Source organism: Salminus brasiliensis, chromosome 8 (assembly GCF_030463535.1).
Source record: "Salminus brasiliensis chromosome 8, fSalBra1.hap2, whole genome shotgun sequence".
Taxonomy (NCBI): domain Eukaryota; kingdom Metazoa; phylum Chordata; class Actinopteri; order Characiformes; family Bryconidae; genus Salminus; species Salminus brasiliensis.
Genome location: NC_132885.1, coordinates 4868771 through 4886318, shown reverse-complemented (window position 1 = coordinate 4886318; position 17548 = coordinate 4868771). Strand labels below are relative to the sequence as shown.

General features: G+C 41.5%; 1 protein-coding gene across 9 annotated transcripts in view; it reads left to right on the top strand.

Annotated features, from left to right (window-relative positions):
- The window catches only part of gulp1a (GULP PTB domain containing engulfment adaptor 1a), a 149005-nt gene that overhangs the window by 112534 nt on the left and 18923 nt on the right, over positions 1-17548 (top strand). For all 9 annotated transcript variants that reach the window (XM_072685416.1, XM_072685413.1, XM_072685415.1 and 6 more), the window contains one exon: positions 12747-12808. In XM_072685416.1, the coding sequence (XP_072541517.1) occupies positions 12747-12808 (62 nt within the window). The remainder of the gene's footprint in view (positions 1-12746; positions 12809-17548) is intronic.

Sequence of the window (17548 nt, the reverse complement as noted above, 5' to 3'; positions counted from 1 at the left end):
ATGTCCAAAAGTTTGTGGACACCCCTTTGAATGAATGCATTTAGCAACTTTAAGTGGCACCCATTGCTGACACAGATGTGGAAATGCAGTGTGTGAATATATGTGCACATAGAAGTTCCTGCTAGAATCCTGACACTTATTTTAGTACCAAGCAAATACAGAGAGTATTTTGAGTGTGTGTGTGTGTGTGTGTGTGTGTGTGTGTGTGTGTGTGTGTTGTGCTTCGGGTGGTTCTGTTTATTCATCATCTCCAATTACGCAAACCTGCTTCAATCAAAAGAAAATCCCCCTCTTCATGAAACCTTTTATCACAAGTTCATTTGGAATCGTCTCGCCGTCCGGATCTTCAAAGAGCTCGGCTTGTCTCTCAGGGCCTGATTAAATGAAAAGCTTCACATTTTTTGCACTTTGCTCTCTAATCCTGCTGAAGGGCTGACCAGGTTTAATTGTTGTTTATAAGTTAGATCGCAGGACCTGTGCTTTATGGGGATCAGCAGAGAGGCAGACAAACAGTTTGTCTGATCACAAAGGAATAATTGGGCCCAAATCCTCCGGAAAACAGTGTACAACAGCCGTGCACCCAATTACTAGACACAGGACATTAAATAGCCACAGTGCCTGTGATTTAAAACATAATAAAGGAGGGTTTAGACAGAGCAGAACCAGCCTGAAAAGGTCTCAACACACTGTCTCTCACACACAGTGTTAATGTAATGAATTTGTGTATTCACTGATATTTTTGCGTTTTCTCATCGTTAGAATAAAGTAATGCTTTTTTGACGGAGGGATGGTGTAATTAGTGGCATTCTGGTGTTCCTCGCACGCCTCACAGCTACGCGTTAATAATAACCCTCATCATTATAGAATGTTTCTAAATAATTGAGCCTGTATTCTGCTTTTTTTTTTCTATCAGGAGTCATAGGCACATACCATGCGTGTTGCTTCAAGAATATGTGGGTATTAAACCCACAACCCTGTGATCAATAACCCAGCACTCAAACAACAGCGCCATCACTGCCCATTACAAGTATACAGGGCCATCAATGCTACAGCACCCTCTTAGCAGATTAAGGTTAAGCGTCTTGCTCAAGGGCCCAACAGTGGCTGGGTATCATACCCACAACCCTGTGGTTGTCAGTAATCAAGTGGTCTGATCACTTGGTCTGAGCCAGCACAGCTAAGAACACAGTGTCAGCCATGCTACAGCACCAATGCTACAGCTCATAGAAGTTAAGGGCCTTGTTTAAGGGCCCGAAAGTGGCAGCTTATTTCACCTGGGTGTCAAACCTACAACCCTGTGATCAATAAACCTATTACTTCAACCACTGATCCACCACTGCCCCTTACAAGTGTACAGGCCATTCATGTTACAGTGCCCCTCGAGTGTGGTCCAATATTGGCAGCTAATTAGACCCGGGTACCAAACCCACAACCCTGTGGTGATCTATAACCAAATACTCTAACCCCTGATCCACACCTGCCTATTACAGGTATACAGGGCCACCCATGCCACAGTGCCCCTTGAGCAGAGAGGGTGAAATGCCTTGCTCAAGAGTCTAACAGTGGCAGCTTATTAGACCTGGTTATCAAATCCACAACTCTGTGGTGGTCAGTGACCAAATGGTCAAACTACTGAGCCACCACTACTTAGAAGGCCAGGGACAGAACACAGAGTCAGACATGCTACAGCACCCCTAGAGCAGACCGGGTTAAGTGCCTTGCTCAAGGGTCCAGCCGTGGCAGCTTATTAGACCTGGGTAGCAAATCCAAAACCCTGTGGTTGTCCGTCACCAAATGCTTAGAAATCTGGGGTCAGAATGCGGGGCCAGTTAGGAGCAGAGAGGTTAAGTGCCTTACTCGAGGGCCCAACAGTGACAGCTGTGATTATCGATAGCCAAATACAACCAGATATAACCCAAATACTATGTATACAGGGTCATCCATAAACCAGGAAGGGTTAAGTGCCTTGCTCAAGGGACCTGGGTATTAAACCCAGGTACAACCACAACCCTGAGGGCGTCAAGGACCAAATGATGAATAACCATTGATCCACCACTGCCCATTATTTTATTTATTGATGGGCAGTCGACTAAACAAGTCTAACCCGCGTTTCACTGCTCAGCATTTAACATGCATAACTACACCTAGCCATTTTTATGTTAATTACAAACTATAAAAAGTAATATCAAGAATTAATAATAAACTAAATAAAACTGCATTATTGTTGTTATTGTTTGTTCTTTATTTGAAACATTTCAAGTATTATCTTTTTATTTTTAATCTTACAATATCAAAATGAATATATAAAAAACATTCAATATTTGTTTAATTAATATATGCAAATAAATTTTTCGAGAATTATTTGAAAACATTGAAGTTATGTATGTTTTGAGAATGAGACACTAAAGTAGGGGCCCACATATAGTTAGAATATATAGTCCTTAGGAAAAAAGACCATTGGCCAATAGAATTGAATATATATATATATATATATACTAAAATCAACTATGGCCATATATACTTGGGTAATGGGCAGTGGTGTATATATATATATATATATATGGTATATATATATGATATTAATACAGTCTGAAATTGTCTCAGATCTGATATATGGGTCTGTTTAAAAATTGCCCAGACTTTTCTTATGTGGCCATCAGTGAAAATGGAATCTTCAGAACGGATCTGCCTGCAGTGGGTGGATTTGCTGGCCGATAATGATGGTTATAAGGGGCCGATCACTGCACAGTGGCAATAATATAACAATAGATCATCCTGAAGCTTATCCTATCCCTGCCCTAACATCTCTATTTATCACTCAGATTCGCCAGAGAAAAGCGTTCAGATGGAAAATTAGGTATTTTAATTTCTCGGCACCCTGCTGATGTCCATGTGTTAGCGGTGAGCCCAAGCTTCTCTGGTGTTCTGCTGTGGTTCAGAGCGGCGTCAGAAATCATCCGAAATCGCTGAAATGGCACTAAAGCGCTGTTAAATCTACGGTATCGTGAGATGGGCTCTGGCATCATTATATCAGGTTAGTTCAGGATTAAAATCGGCCTTTAAATCGGCGTGTCGCATCTGTTTATCAAAGGCAGGGGTTTTTGGAATTGATGCTCTAAAAAAACTGTGTCTGCTCTTTCAGCTTACGCAAGAATGCCAGTGGTTCCTTAAAGCCCTAAACCTAAATGTCATACAAACACTTTACTGTCGGCTGTGTGAGTGAGGGTGTGTGTGTGTGTGTGTGTGTGTAGCCTGTGGCATTTTCGCTTGCTAGAGTAGACTACATTAGTGTTGTTTTGTCTTCGTTCTTCTCTCCTGGTCTGTTTTTTGAGTATGTTCAATTGCAGTGCAGTGCAGGTCAGTCACTGTAATCACTGAGGAGCAGACTGCAGCTGCTCAAATCAGATTTAAAGCCCTGATGTTTGCCTACAAAGCCAAAAATGGGCCTTTAATAACTTAATAACCTTTAATAATAAGTCCCTTAATAACTGGTCAGAACCCAATCTGTACCAAGAGCCCTGTTACGACCCCACCTCACCATAGATCTGCAGGATCTTGAGGTGTATTAGAAGTATGGGCCACGTGACCCACCATATATTATGGCGTATTAAAAACCAGGGTCTAGACTTTTCTCTTTCCTGGCACTGATGTGGTGGAGCAACCTTCTTCTGGGTTGTTTGATCTGCAGTATGGGAAGAAGGACTTGAAGTGCAGCTCAGCTTGAGCCACCATCCATCACGGCATACTGTCATGGAGCTCAGGTGGTGGAGCAAAGTTCCCCTGGGTCATTTAATCTGCTGTATCTTGAGGTAGGCTTCAAGTATGGCTTTGCTTGACTTACCATCCATTAATACGTATGGAAGGCATATAGATATAGATGAATATTATATATACATATAGATATTTTACACTCCGGATGAGCCTATTTTTTATGCTAAATTTCTTTGTGGACTTTTTCCTAGTTTGGTGCTAATAATTAACCCACCTGTTCTTGCTCCTGACACTAGGAGGGTAAAGACTTAACACACATCTCCTCCGATACATGCAAAGTCAGCCAGCATCTCAAACTGCAGCATATCTAGGCAGCCGACATGCTCGGAGGAAAGCACTGTTAGCACTACACCAGCTAATACACGCCTGAGCCGGCCAACATCACTTAAGAGTGATGAGAAGAGAGAGAGAGCGCCATCTACCCACCCAGATATAGCACGGCCAATTGTTCTCTCTCGGAATTTGGTGGCTGACGGCAAAGCAGCATGCCTCAGTATTGGGACTTGCGACCCCTGGGAGATTGTGGCAGCGCATTGGACCGCTGAGCCACTCAGAACCCCGAATAAGAGTATGTTCAGGATGCCATGAATGTAAATGCAGTATGTAAACACGGCCACATCTATAGAAAGGTTCCTCTTTTGGCTCTTGAGTCAAGCTGAACTTTAAAATACTCTTATACAGAAGGTAGTTCCTCGTGATTTTCAGTTCGAGCTTAAACTAGCGCTGCCTGGGTGAGATCTGAATGGATGGTCATTTAATTGACTAAGTTCAAGTTGTATAAAAAAGCATGTTAAGTCTGTAATTTACGGATTAGCAACGTGTTACGATCCGTGTTACACCACAACCAGGAGGTGGGATCTGCATCGCCTTTCCATCTTTCAGCGCGGAGTAAAAATCCATCCTGTTTTTGTTTTTTTAATGATTTTACAATTAAATGCCGGGTACTCTGTTTAATTAAAATCGAACACTGCGTTCTTCAAACAGTGGCAGTGGTATTTAAATTTCAGTCTGCAGTCTTGGGTTTCGATCCCCCGCGCTTTCACAACCAGACAAATGCTTGATTAATTGCTTACTGTTTCTTTTAGACTCAAGGTTAAGAATAGCTGTTGTCTGGGATTTGAATTCCCCAAATACATCACTGCAGTTTTTCTAATTTGTTTGTGTGTATAGACCTCAGTCCCAGTGGAGTAAAAGGTGAAATACTCTAGCAGAAATGTCCACTCAGTTTGTGGAAGAGTGGACTAAAATGGACAGGAACCCAGGCTGATGCTGTTTATTAATGCAAGGGATGCTATGTCACAGCAGTGAGAGTCTACCTGTAAAACTTTGTATAACGTTAGAATAAACCCAAATGAGCATAAAGTCAGTGGTTAGTGAGAGTGTCTACCTGTAATTATTATAATTATATAATATTAGAATAAACCCAAGTAAATGAGCATAAAGTCAGTGGTCAGTGAGAGTGTCTACCTGTAATTATTATAATTATATAATATTAGAATAAACCCAAGTAAATGAGCATAAAGTCAGTGGTCAGTGAGAGTGTCTACCTGTAATTAACTTTATATTACATTAGAATAAACCCAAATAAACATAAAGTCAGTGGTCAGTGAGAGTGTCTAGCTGTAATTAACTCTATATAACAGAATAAACCCAAATAAACATAAAGTCATTGGTCAGTGAGAGTGTCTACCTGTAATTAACTCTATATAACATTAGAATAAATCCAAATAAACATAGTCAGTGGTCAGTGAGAGTGTCTACCTGTAATTAACTCTATATAACAGAATAAACCCAAATAAACATGAAGTCAGTGGTCAGTGAGAGTGTCTACCTGTAAATAACTTTATATTACATTAGAATAAACCCAAATACACATAAAGTCAGTGGTCAGTGAGAGTGTCTACCTGTAATTATTATAATTATATAATATTAGAATAAACCCAAGTAAATGAGCATAAAGTCAGTGGTCAGTGAGAGTGTCTACCTGTAATTATTATAATTATATAATATTAGAATAAACCCAAGTAAATGAGCATAAAGTCAGTGGTCAGTGAGAGTGTCTACCTGTAATTAACTTTATATTACATTAGAATAAACCCAAATAAACATAAAGTCAGTGGTCAGTGAGAGTGTCTAGCTGTAATTAACTCTATATAACAGAATAAACCCAAATAAACATAAAGTCATTGGTCAGTGAGAGTGTCTACCTGTAATTAACTCTATATAACATTAGAATAAATCCAAATAAACATAGTCAGTGGTCAGTGAGAGTGTCTACCTGTAATTAACTCTATATAACAGAATAAACCCAAATAAACATGAAGTCAGTGGTCAGTGAGAGTGTCTACCTGTAAATAACTTTATATTACATTAGAATAAACCCAAATACACATAAAGTCAGTGGTCAGTGAGAGTGTCTACCTGTAATTATTATAATTATATAATATTAGAATAAACCCAAGTAAATGAGCATAAAGTCAGTGGTCAGTGAGAGTGTCTACCTGTAATTATTATAATTATATAATATTAGAATAAACCCAAGTAAATGAGCATAAAGTCAGTGGTCAGTGAGAGTGTCTACCTGTAATTAACTTTATATTACATTAGAATAAACCCAAATAAACATAAAGTCAGTGGTCAGTGAGAGTGTCTAGCTGTAATTAACTCTATATAACAGAATAAACCCAAATAAACATAAAGTCATTGGTCAGTGAGAGTGTCTACCTGTAATTAACTCTATATAACATTAGAATAAATCCAAATAAACATAGAGTCAGTGGTCAGTGAGAGTGTCTACCTGTAATTAACTCTATATAACAGAATAAACCCAAATAAACATAGTCATTGGTCAGTGAGAGTGTCTACCTGTAATTAACTCTATATAACATCAGACTAAACCCAAATAAACATAAAGTCAGTGGTCAGTGAGAGTGTCTACGTGTAATTATTATAATTATATAATGTTAGAATAAACTTTAAAGTAAAGTGATCCCATATATATATATATAAATGTATATCTGAACCACTTTGTCATAGCAGCACCTTACTGGAGCCTTCATTTTTTCATCTTTCTCAGGTCTCCTCTCTTTTTGAGTACAGTAAAGCAGAGTGATTCGGGCCGTATTGATTTGCTGTGTTCTTGACTTGCTAATCACTTCTTACAGTCCATGAATGAGCTGCTCGGACACGTTTGGACAGAACGCTCGGACAGCCTTCACCGCTGTGCTGGGATCGCATGCATAAGCTGACCTTCAGCTGCGAGCTCCGCCTCTTACTCCGGAGCCTCGTGTCTGAGCAGCCGTCGTAGTGCTGTCAGCTGTGTGGTGGCGGGGAATGACAAGCTTCTGCCCTGTTAAAGGTGGACGTGCTGTGTGGCAGCATGTGATGCAGCGTGAGGAGCTGCTGCTACAGGGAGGAAGCAGTCAGCTCTCAGGCCTGTTGGTGGCAGATCATTTGGATGGCTCTTCATAGTTAGAGGCCGGGTCTGTTCTTCCCAAGCTGTCTGTCTGTCTGTCAGCTCCAGCGCCCTGGGCACAGTCCACTCTGCACCTTCTATAATAAGTTATTTCTGCTGGTCCAGCAGTCGCCTTCACTGGATCTCTCTTTTATTAATGGGATTTCTGTTATGAAGGTTAGGATCAGTTTGGGGTTGAGGATAGAGATCAGTTAAAATTCTAGCTTATAATTTCATCTTCAGGATCATCATCAATAACTGGGAGAACGGTGTCTCCGTCATTCCCACTCCGCTGCTGCTGCTGCTACTGCACTATGGAGGTTTGGTGGTGGAGCTGCAGGAGGAGAACCTCTCTCCAGAACTGCTGCTGTGTAACGCTGCAGAACCCATAGAGTCATATTAGTGTAAAATCCTGTAGTATTACTCTACCGCCTCAGCCCACATGCTGCTCTACCTTCAGATCCAGCTTCTGGATCTCAGCTTGTCCAGAAAAGCATGTGTGAGTTGTATTTATATCACTGGTGTAAAAGTGAATTATACTCCGCAACTGTAGGGGGAGCCCAGGAGCAGAAAACACCCCATTTCACATAATGCTGCTTTAAAGGAACTACATTCTGCATTATTATGTATTTTTGCTAAAAGAATCACTCTCTTACTGACTCTCAGACTTACTGAGTGATTGTAATCTGTCCTGGACAATAATTGTTGACATGTGAATGCTGCAAGCATTGCGTGACTCAAACAGTAGGTGGCGATATCCACCATTAACATGATCGAAACTCATTTTCACAGATATTCTCCTTGTAGCATTTTGTTAAAGCAAGTTATTTGTCCAACAACAACAAAAAAAACATTTAATGCTGATAAATTACACTTTTGCTATATCAAACCTGGCAAGTGCGCCCCCTAGTGGTTGGAAATCCGACTCTGATGTGTCTGTACCTCAATTTATAATGCAACAGTGAGGATTTCTACTCTTAATTATGTAGCAGTGGGTGGCAATCTTCCAAATGTTGACGCGCTCTCTGGTTGGCGTGGCAATGTACAAAGGCATCCGATTGGCTCAATTCTCCCTTCCTGCTCTTCGCTAAGCCCTGCCTTTGCACGCTAGTTCTCAACACTTCAGTTCTTCACTCTCAAAACTACATTGCTGTCATAAAAAACATCAGTTTTATAGGCCCTAAGATTGAACCCTGTGGGACGCCACAAGATATGCAGAATGGATTTTGTTCTTGAAATGAACTGTAAATAATCTGTAAATAATGGACGAAAGCACATCAATTGAAACGCATGAAAACGGTGCTCTAATTACGAGTAAAATATTACAATGGCAAGTACACATTTTAGCTCAGGTTAAAAATATAAGAATTCTCCTCTGGTTTTCCGGGTGAGGATGAAGTCACCAGCACTAATAAATCATCACTAGGTGGAGCACCTTTTAAATGGAGAACTATTTTTATTTTCAAAATTGTAAATAATTCATGTTTGCCATTCGGAAACCTCGGAAACCATATAATGCTAGTGCTAATAGCAGTAAGATACCAGCTTCAAGCCAAGTGATTTTGCTCATATTTATATACATTTTGCTTTACACATGATTCTGGGTAGCTGTAGACATTTGTGAAGGTATGTGTGTATGTTGAACTGCCCTGATAGACGCCTCTGTTACTGTGTTAATAACAACCTAATGCTAACTTAGACCTAGAGAGAGAGCGTCAATCCTCAGTCCACACCTATATATAATGTATCTATAGAAACTAATGTGACAAACAGCTTATTTTGGATGTGACCAGGAAAATAATTCATTTCTATACCCATAATGTCCAAATGTATGTGGACACCTTTCTACGGAATGCATTCAGCTACTTTAAATTGCACCCATTGCTGACCTCGGAATGTGCAAATTCACAAACACAGCTTGTCTAATTCCTGTAGAGAAGTACTGCCAATAGAATAGGACTCTCTGAATCCAGTAAACCTGACCCTGTTGGTACCATGCCTAATTCCAGGTGTGGGCTAGTAGAGGGGTAAAAAGGCCCACAGCATTGAGCTGTGGAGCAGGTGGTGCTCTATCCAATACTTTTTGGGATCAGTACATTTCGTAATAAACAATGAATTAGCCAGTGTCCCAATACATCTGTCCATAAACTCCAACAGGTTAGTTATGCACATTTTTCTGCTCATTCTTTACACTCTGAAGTTATCAAAAGCATTTAGGTCTAGACTGCTTTTTGAAAGAGGTACAATTTCAAGGCATCTAATAGTCTTAAAGGTGCAGTAACACCTAACAACTTGAAAAAGTTGAAAAAAATTCTGGATTTTGACTGTTTTGACACTCAAATCCACACACATATTGTGAGTGGACCTCATAGGGTGAACAAAAATATGAATAAAGTGTAGGTGTATCATATGGGCAATGAAATAACCCCTAGAAGTTGTGAACATTTGCCAGCCACTAATGATAAGGAAGCTCGCCAGGATGGCAAACTCATTCAGTCATCACAAAATATACCGCAGCATGGGGTCAGGGGTCAGTCATTTTCAGGATATTGCCATTCCTGAAGGATGTGTCCTGTTGAGGCACGGTGTTCTGAAGACAGATTAAGCTGTGGTAGCAGAGCCATTTAGTGAAAGACTAGGTTTTATGTGTGTGGAAGATCATCTCATAAATGGTAGAGCCCATCTGTGGTGTTTAAAAGCTGTAATACTGCTCCCAGCGAGTAAAGCATTGTAATCGTGAGCCTCTTTCAGTGTTTACTGATGTAGAGAATTGCAGGGTGTGAATGCACAATCGACGTACTGATTGCTTACCTCCTTCCAGGGAGATGTGTGGTGTGTGTGTGTGTGTGTGGCGACCTGTTGCTGCTCTTGGAGGGGTATTTTTCACTCACATTTACTCGCGAGTGTTCATCAACAACTACAGTTTCACAAAAAACACACGCCATCATCATGTGTGTGTTATAATACTTTATATGGACAAAAGTATTGGGACACCCCTCATAATCACTGACTTCAGGGGGTTGATTTAGTCCCATTGCGACAAGTGTATAAAATCAAGCCCCTAGCCCTGTAGTCGCACACATTAGTGAAAGAACGGGAGGTTCTGAAGAGCTCACTGAACTCCAGCGTGGTTCTGTATGTAATAGGAGACACCGCTGCACCAACTACAACAAGTCAGCTGGTGAAATTTAGACCTTCTCTCCTAGATCTTCCTCCATCAGCTGTGAGTGGTGTTATTATTGAACAGTGGAAGAGTTTAGGAGGAACAGCTCACAGAGAGCAGCTCAGTGTCCACCGAGTGTCTGTCAGACCACGTAAAGTTACACAGCGGGGTCAGGGCCGAGTGCTGAGCTCAGAGCAGAGTACAGAAAAGCCTCCAATTGACTCAATAACTGCAGCAGAGCTCCAGACCTGCTGCTGGCATTAAAATCAGCACACAAACTGTGTACCGGGAGCTTAATGGCATGGGTTTCCATGGCTGAGTAGCTGCATGGAAGCCGTACACCAACAAGCCCAATGCCAAACGTTGGATGGAGTGGTGTGAAGTTGGCTGTGCCAGCTGTAAAGTTTGGTAGAGGAGGGATAATGCTCAGGAGCTGTTGTTCTGGACTTTGCCTAAAGACACTTTACTTCCACTGAAGGGAAATCTTAATGCTTCAGCAAATCAAGACAGTTTGGACAAGTCTACACTTCCAGCTTTGTGAAATAGTTTACGGACGTCCCTTTTCTGTTCCAACAAGACTGACTGTGCTCCAGTGCACAAAAAGCAAGCTCCATAAAAGCAGGGTTGGGTGAGTTTGATTTAGAAGAACTTGACTGACCCGCACAGAGCTCTGACCACAATGCTATTGGGATAAACTAGAACAGAAACTGCAAGCCAGGCCCTCTCGTCCAACATCAGTGTGGAGTGTGACCTCACAAATGCTCTTGTTGATGAATGGGCCAAAACTTTCCACAGACACACTGCAAAATTATGTAGAAAGCATTCCCAGAAGAATGGAAGCTTCAAATGGAGGGGGGGTCAACTCCACATTAAATATAAAAGTTGCAGGTAAAATGTGGTGTTGTCCCAAAACTTTTGTCCCTACAGTGTAGCTATTGTGCTAGATTGAAGTCTGTTATATTTTTACATTTGCTGTCAGTAATGGGAAGTTACATTCATTATGTTAATGAGCTAGACTAGATCAAGACCAGTATAGGTGCCAGAATGGACATGCTTCGTCCAGAAGAACCAAAAATTTGAAAATCAGAGCTACAGATTCTAATAAATGAAGCAGAATTACAGTTTTAAAGGGTGGGGGACTGTATAAATATACATAATTGGTAAACATCCACTTTTGAAAAGCATCCAGATGTACAGGAAGGCCCAGACCTTGGCTTTAACTACATGGATGAGTTTCAGGAGGCTGAAACTTTAGGATTATGACTTGCCGGTGCGACCCAACATGTTTAAAAACATCATAAGTGTATATACCAGGATCTCACCTGGTTACCAAACGTGTTCAGGTGTTTTTTGTTGTTGTTGTTGTTGTTGTTGTTTGGCAGGACAATGTTCTGTTTTGAATTGGTAACAGCAGCTTAACGAATGAGGTAAAAGCACTGTAGTAAAACAGTAAAAACAGGCCAGTAACCCTAGTTTATATACATTGATTTGGAAGCTCTTAAAAGAGATGCTCGACCCTCATCTGCTCGTGGCTTAACCAGCAAGCTCACTGGCTTTTTTTGTTGACGGGTGGGACTGTATAAATGTAAACATTTGGTAAATATCCACTTTTGAAAACAAGATAAATAAAAAAAAGTGAAAGCAAAAGCATCCAGATGTACAGGACAGCCCATACCTTTAACTACATGGGCGTGCTGAGTTTCAGGAGGCTGAAACTTTAGGTTTGTGACCCAACCTGTGCGACCCACCATATTAAAAAACATCATAAGAGTATATACAAAAATCTCACTTAGATATTTACCAGACGGGTTCAGGTGGTATTTTTTTTGCAGGACGGTGTTCTGTTATGAATTGGTAACAGCAGCTTAACAGACGAGGTAAAAGCAGTGTAGTATAATGGTAACCCTAGTTTATAAGCATCACAGAAGTGCTGTTTACTTTCAGTGTCTGTAAATCTGCCATTACGTTTTATGAATCTGTCCCATTGCATCCAACTGCTTTTCTTAGTTCATTAATAAAGACTTATTGGATGTTATCAGTAGAAATGGCTGCATCTCGGAGAAATCAATGTAGTGAATAAACTCTGAACGATATACAACTTGTACCAATAACTTTAATGACACCCTTATTTTATTGCTTTTAGCATTTAGTCTCATTAACTGAATTAGGGAGCGTTATCCATCTCACTGACCTTCGGTTGCAAACGGACTCTAAATCTGAGCCGAGATGCTTTTAATTTGCAGCATATGGTTTATCCAGCTTCTTCACTTAATGATACTCTCTCTCTCTCTCTCTCTCTCTCTCTCTCTCTCTCTCTCTCTCTCCCCCCCCCCTGTCTCTGTCTTTCTTTGTTCCTAGATAAATCATGGATGCATACGCCGGAGGCACTGGCCAAGCATTTTATAGCATACAATGCCAAGGTATGTGTTATGGACTTCTCACAGATACAATTACAGTACATCAAGTGGTGGGATATTACAGCGTCTTTATGATCTTTTCCCTCTCCAAACGTTTATCTTTCAGTAGTTTTATATTCCTGGCATTTAGCAGACACTCGTATCCAGAGTGACTCACAAAAGTGATTCACTGTTCAATACTGAAAAATACTAGTGTGAATAGACTCGAATAGACTGCCCAAAGACACCTCGAGCTTAGAGGATGTCAGTACTGAGACCTAGAAACAAGAGGCATACTATTAAGCTTTTAATAAGTGCAAGAATAGTGCTGATTTAAGGAACAAATAAATAAAAAATTGCAAAAAGTGAAGCTATAAGATGATATTAATTGAGATTAAGGCAGATAATGTGTGTAGAAAGTGAAGACTGAAAGACTGAATAGTGGTGCACCCAGCACTGACCCTTGCAGAGCACCGTATTTCACTTTTGTCTGATCAGAGCGTTCATTATTTAAATAAACCTAAAAAAAAAACTTTAATTACTGCATAATTATTTTCATTCTTAAAAGAGCTTCAAGCAAGCTTATTGGATCTTTTTGGTAAACGTCAGGGCTTTTTCCATCACCAGCAAGCTGACTGGCTCTTTTTGTTGAAGGGCGGGACTTTCTCCGTAAACAAACAACATGTTGAGCGTTACGAGAACTGTTTCCACTCAGCCATATGAGTCCATATGCGACTCCCACTCCTCACACTAATACAACTCTGCTCTCCACTCTCACACCAGAGTGATGGAGCTGCAGCTGTGTGGTCGTGTTGCCTTCTGGCTCAGTACATTTTTCTCCACATGCTCCGTTCACGTGACGGACAGCTGCTCAGTCTGTGTTCTCATTGCAGCTCTGCGTCCAATCTGAGGGAGTTAATACTATAAAAAGTAACAGAGCAGGAACACTGGATTCCACACTGTTATGGTTGAAGTTTGGTGATTAAGCCGTGGTTCATCCTGAACGCAAACCTGATGACATTACCAACTAATCAACTATTATAGCTAATTAGTGAAATTAGCCGTAGCACCCCTAGTCAACTTAGGAAGATTGAACATGGGTCTTGCCGCAGCATTCTGGATCAGTGGAAGGCCTGATGGTACGCATGGGAATACCAGCCAGGAGGGAGTTGCAGTGGGCGAGTGGACTGAATGAGCACCTGGGTGGCCTCTCTAAAGAGGAAGGGTCAAAATTGAGCTGTATGCAGGTAATGACCTCACAGAAAAGTCCAGAGACCGTAGTAATAACACAGGTCTGTGCCAGTTATTAGTGCTTTCAGCCGAAAGGAAACGATTTTGGGTAAAAAAATCAAATGATTTATTTTTCCATGGCTGCTCCATGGCTCTCCAGCTCACTTTCCAGAGGAAATGATTGATGCTGCAATTCAGCGTCTCTATAAAAGCTTTGCTATTGTGTGGGGTTAATTGTGTGGACTACACCGTGTAGTTCCAACAATTTGAATCAGTACTTGGTGAAAAGATTTGGTTGCACCATTGATTACGACACATTTATCTTGTGCGACAGCCTTGTTATTTATTAAGGTCAGGTTCCTATCTGCTGTTTGCTTTGTGCCCATGATCTCCCAGCAGTGCTGCATTGTTGAATCACACCCCACTCTTATCTGCTCACCATCTGAGAAAGGTATTGGATAACCATGAGAAAAGCATCTGTATTATGGTGAGGTCCGGGGGAGGCGAACAGACAGGCTGAATGGACGGATCAATGGGCACACATTTCCACAGCAAGATAAAAGTGTGTGTGTGTGTGTGTGTGTGTGTGTGTGTATGTGTGTGTGGCTTTCCTTTGCCGCTCATCACATGAGCATGGGAAGCTTCCTTACACACTTGTCAGTTCTGTTTACTGCTCCGTTACACCAAAGCCTGTCCTGCTGTTAGAGACCGAGAGCCTGTCCACTCCCATCCAGCTCTCCTCAGATATCTCACTGAAGCTCGAGGAGGGTTATGGTGTAGCTGTTGGATTCTCCGAGCTGGCGAGGCTCAGATTCTCTTTTCAAGTTCATTATAAAATCAAATAAGGTATTTTATACCCCTGAGAGGATGGATTCATACAGACCACCCTCCCCCCACAATCTCATTTCAAACTAGCCAGGACAGGTTTGGTGTTTGAAGTCAAGTCTACACCCCACCAATTAACATCAAAAGATGTATGTCCAAATGTTTGCAGACACCCCTTCTAATGAATGCATTCAGCTACTTTGGGTTGCACCCATTGCTGTTGCAGATGTGCCATTGACACCTAATTAAAATCAATGCACCTAGAAATGTTAGATAAATTAAAGTAAATATATGATAAAAAATAGTTCAGACAGATTCAAGGCAAATAAAATGCTGTTGTCAAGCAAAAATCTCAACCTCCCAGATGGTTTATTGTTTGTTTGTTTTTTTTTTATTCTAATGGGCCACACGTTCTTAATTTTAGCGTTTATTGATGTTGCAGGATTTTATTACTTCAAATATCTTAAATGAATTGTGATTTTAGTTCAAGTACATTTTGATCATTTCTATTGGTTGGTTTTAATATTCCGCTTTTTTGAATGATGTAAAACACTAAATGAAAAATCCAAGATTCAGATTTTAAATGGCAGCAAAAACATGCAGTTATCACTATTATACATTTTTAATATAATTTAATAATGAGATTCCAAAAAGATTTAGGGACCTATCTTGCACCCTGCGCAAGGTGCGTCGCAATGCTCATTGCCATCTTGAGATGTTTTTGGGGAAATTTCTGATTGCTGTGTATCTTAGCAACGGAAAACAAAGGTGCGCCACTGACTAAAAAAAACAACATCAACGACGTCAACAGTCAGACGCTCGTTGCTATCTTAGCAGTGAATTGTCAACACAGGCGCGTGCAGCCCGACATTCATACACCCACCCCCCCCTCACTCACCCCCCACACACACACTTTACACCACTGACATAGAATCCTGCCAAAGTCAGTCAGACCGCCCCTGGCTCTTAAAGGAAATTGTGAGCAACACAGCTGATTGGTTTATTACTGCATGTTACGCCCAAAATAAACACACCCATGATTCATTAAGAGACTCAGTACATGACTTTCGAGCCTAACCATTTTTTCATCATTACGATAGCAAAAACACACTGACACGTTTTAGGACCCTAAAACATTAGTAACACTGATAGGTGAAGTGATGCACTGATTATCTACAGTATCACGTGTTAAAGGGTTAACAGTCAGTTCTGGAAGGTGATGTTGGTGTTTACATTTACATTTAAGACATTTAGCAGACGCTCTTCTCCAGAGCAACTTACAAATGTGCTTCACTATTTACCCAAGAAAAACCTCAGCTAGTTTAAATAAACTAATAATTCAAAGCTCCTCTAAGTTTAGACTCTACTAAACACAAGTCAGTAAGGTGATCACTCTACTATTCACCCAAGTCCTCTCAGAAGAGGAGGGTCTTCAGTCTGGGTTTGAAGACAGCGAGTGTTGGACTCTGCTGTTCGGACACTCAGGGGAAGTTCGTTCCACCACTTTGATGCAGGACAGAAAAAAGTCTGGACGCTCGTCTTCCGTGGATCTTAAAGGATGGCGGGTCGAGCCGAGCCGTACTTAAGGCTGGAAGGGCTCTTGGTGCAGATCGGCTTTTGACCATTGCCATCAAGTACGGAGGAGCTGGCTGGTCCAGTCTTGGCTTTGTAGACCAGAGTCAGGGTTTTGAATCTGATGAGGGCAGCAGCTACAGGAAGCCAGTGAAGAGAGAACGCAGAAGTGGAGAGACATGGCTAAATTTAGGAACGTTGAAGACGACCCGTGCCGCTGTGTTCTAGATAAGTTGCAGGGGTCTGGAAAAAAGCAGAAAAAAGGAGAAGAGTAAGAATCTGAGCCACTTTTGACAAGAACCAAACTGTGATGTTCTAGATGACTGAAGGGTCCGAAAATCTCCAAAACATCAGGCAGGTCTTAAGGAGGGGTTCCAGTATGCAGAGGTCAGTATCTGTATACCAAAAGTACTCCAAGAAAGGACAACTGGTGGGCACCTCAGGCTCACTGACGCTCATGGAGGCCCCACCAACCTCACAACTTGCCACTCCATGCTAATGCCATGGTGCCAGATACCACAGGACACCTTCAGAGGTCTTGTGGACTTCATGAGCTGTTGTGGTGGCAAAAGGAGGATCTACCCAATATTAGGCAGGTGATGGCTGATTGGTGTACAACCTAATGACCAAATGGGCTATAATTATTTTTCTGGGGAGGGAGAGGGAGTATGGTTCCCGGTAAGTTTGCTTGTGTGTGTCCTGTGTGGTTATTCCTAACGGAGATCCTGTAAATACAGGATATAGCTCTATAAAGAAACCTTCTCTATGTGGCACCACAACAACCTAAAGTTACTGATACAGCTCATGCAGCTTTTTGCTGAGAGTGTGCTCCCATCACCCTTGTCAGCTGGCTCGGGGGCATGCAGCCGGTGGATAGACTGAGCTACAAGTCGATAGGGGCTTGAAAAATGTTCTTCTGCCACTGGAGCAGGTGATGGATGAGCAGGGACAGTGCATCCTAAGCCAAAGCCCCTCTCCGTGCCCCAGAAGGAAGCAGTAATGGGGAACAAGAAGCCAGCCACCCTGCTCACTGAGATGTGTCTATCATTGCTGTCCCCATGGCTGTGCCACCACGGTCAGCATGACCTTGAGACTGGACACCATCCATCATCAGAGCACACATGCCGCAGGCACATT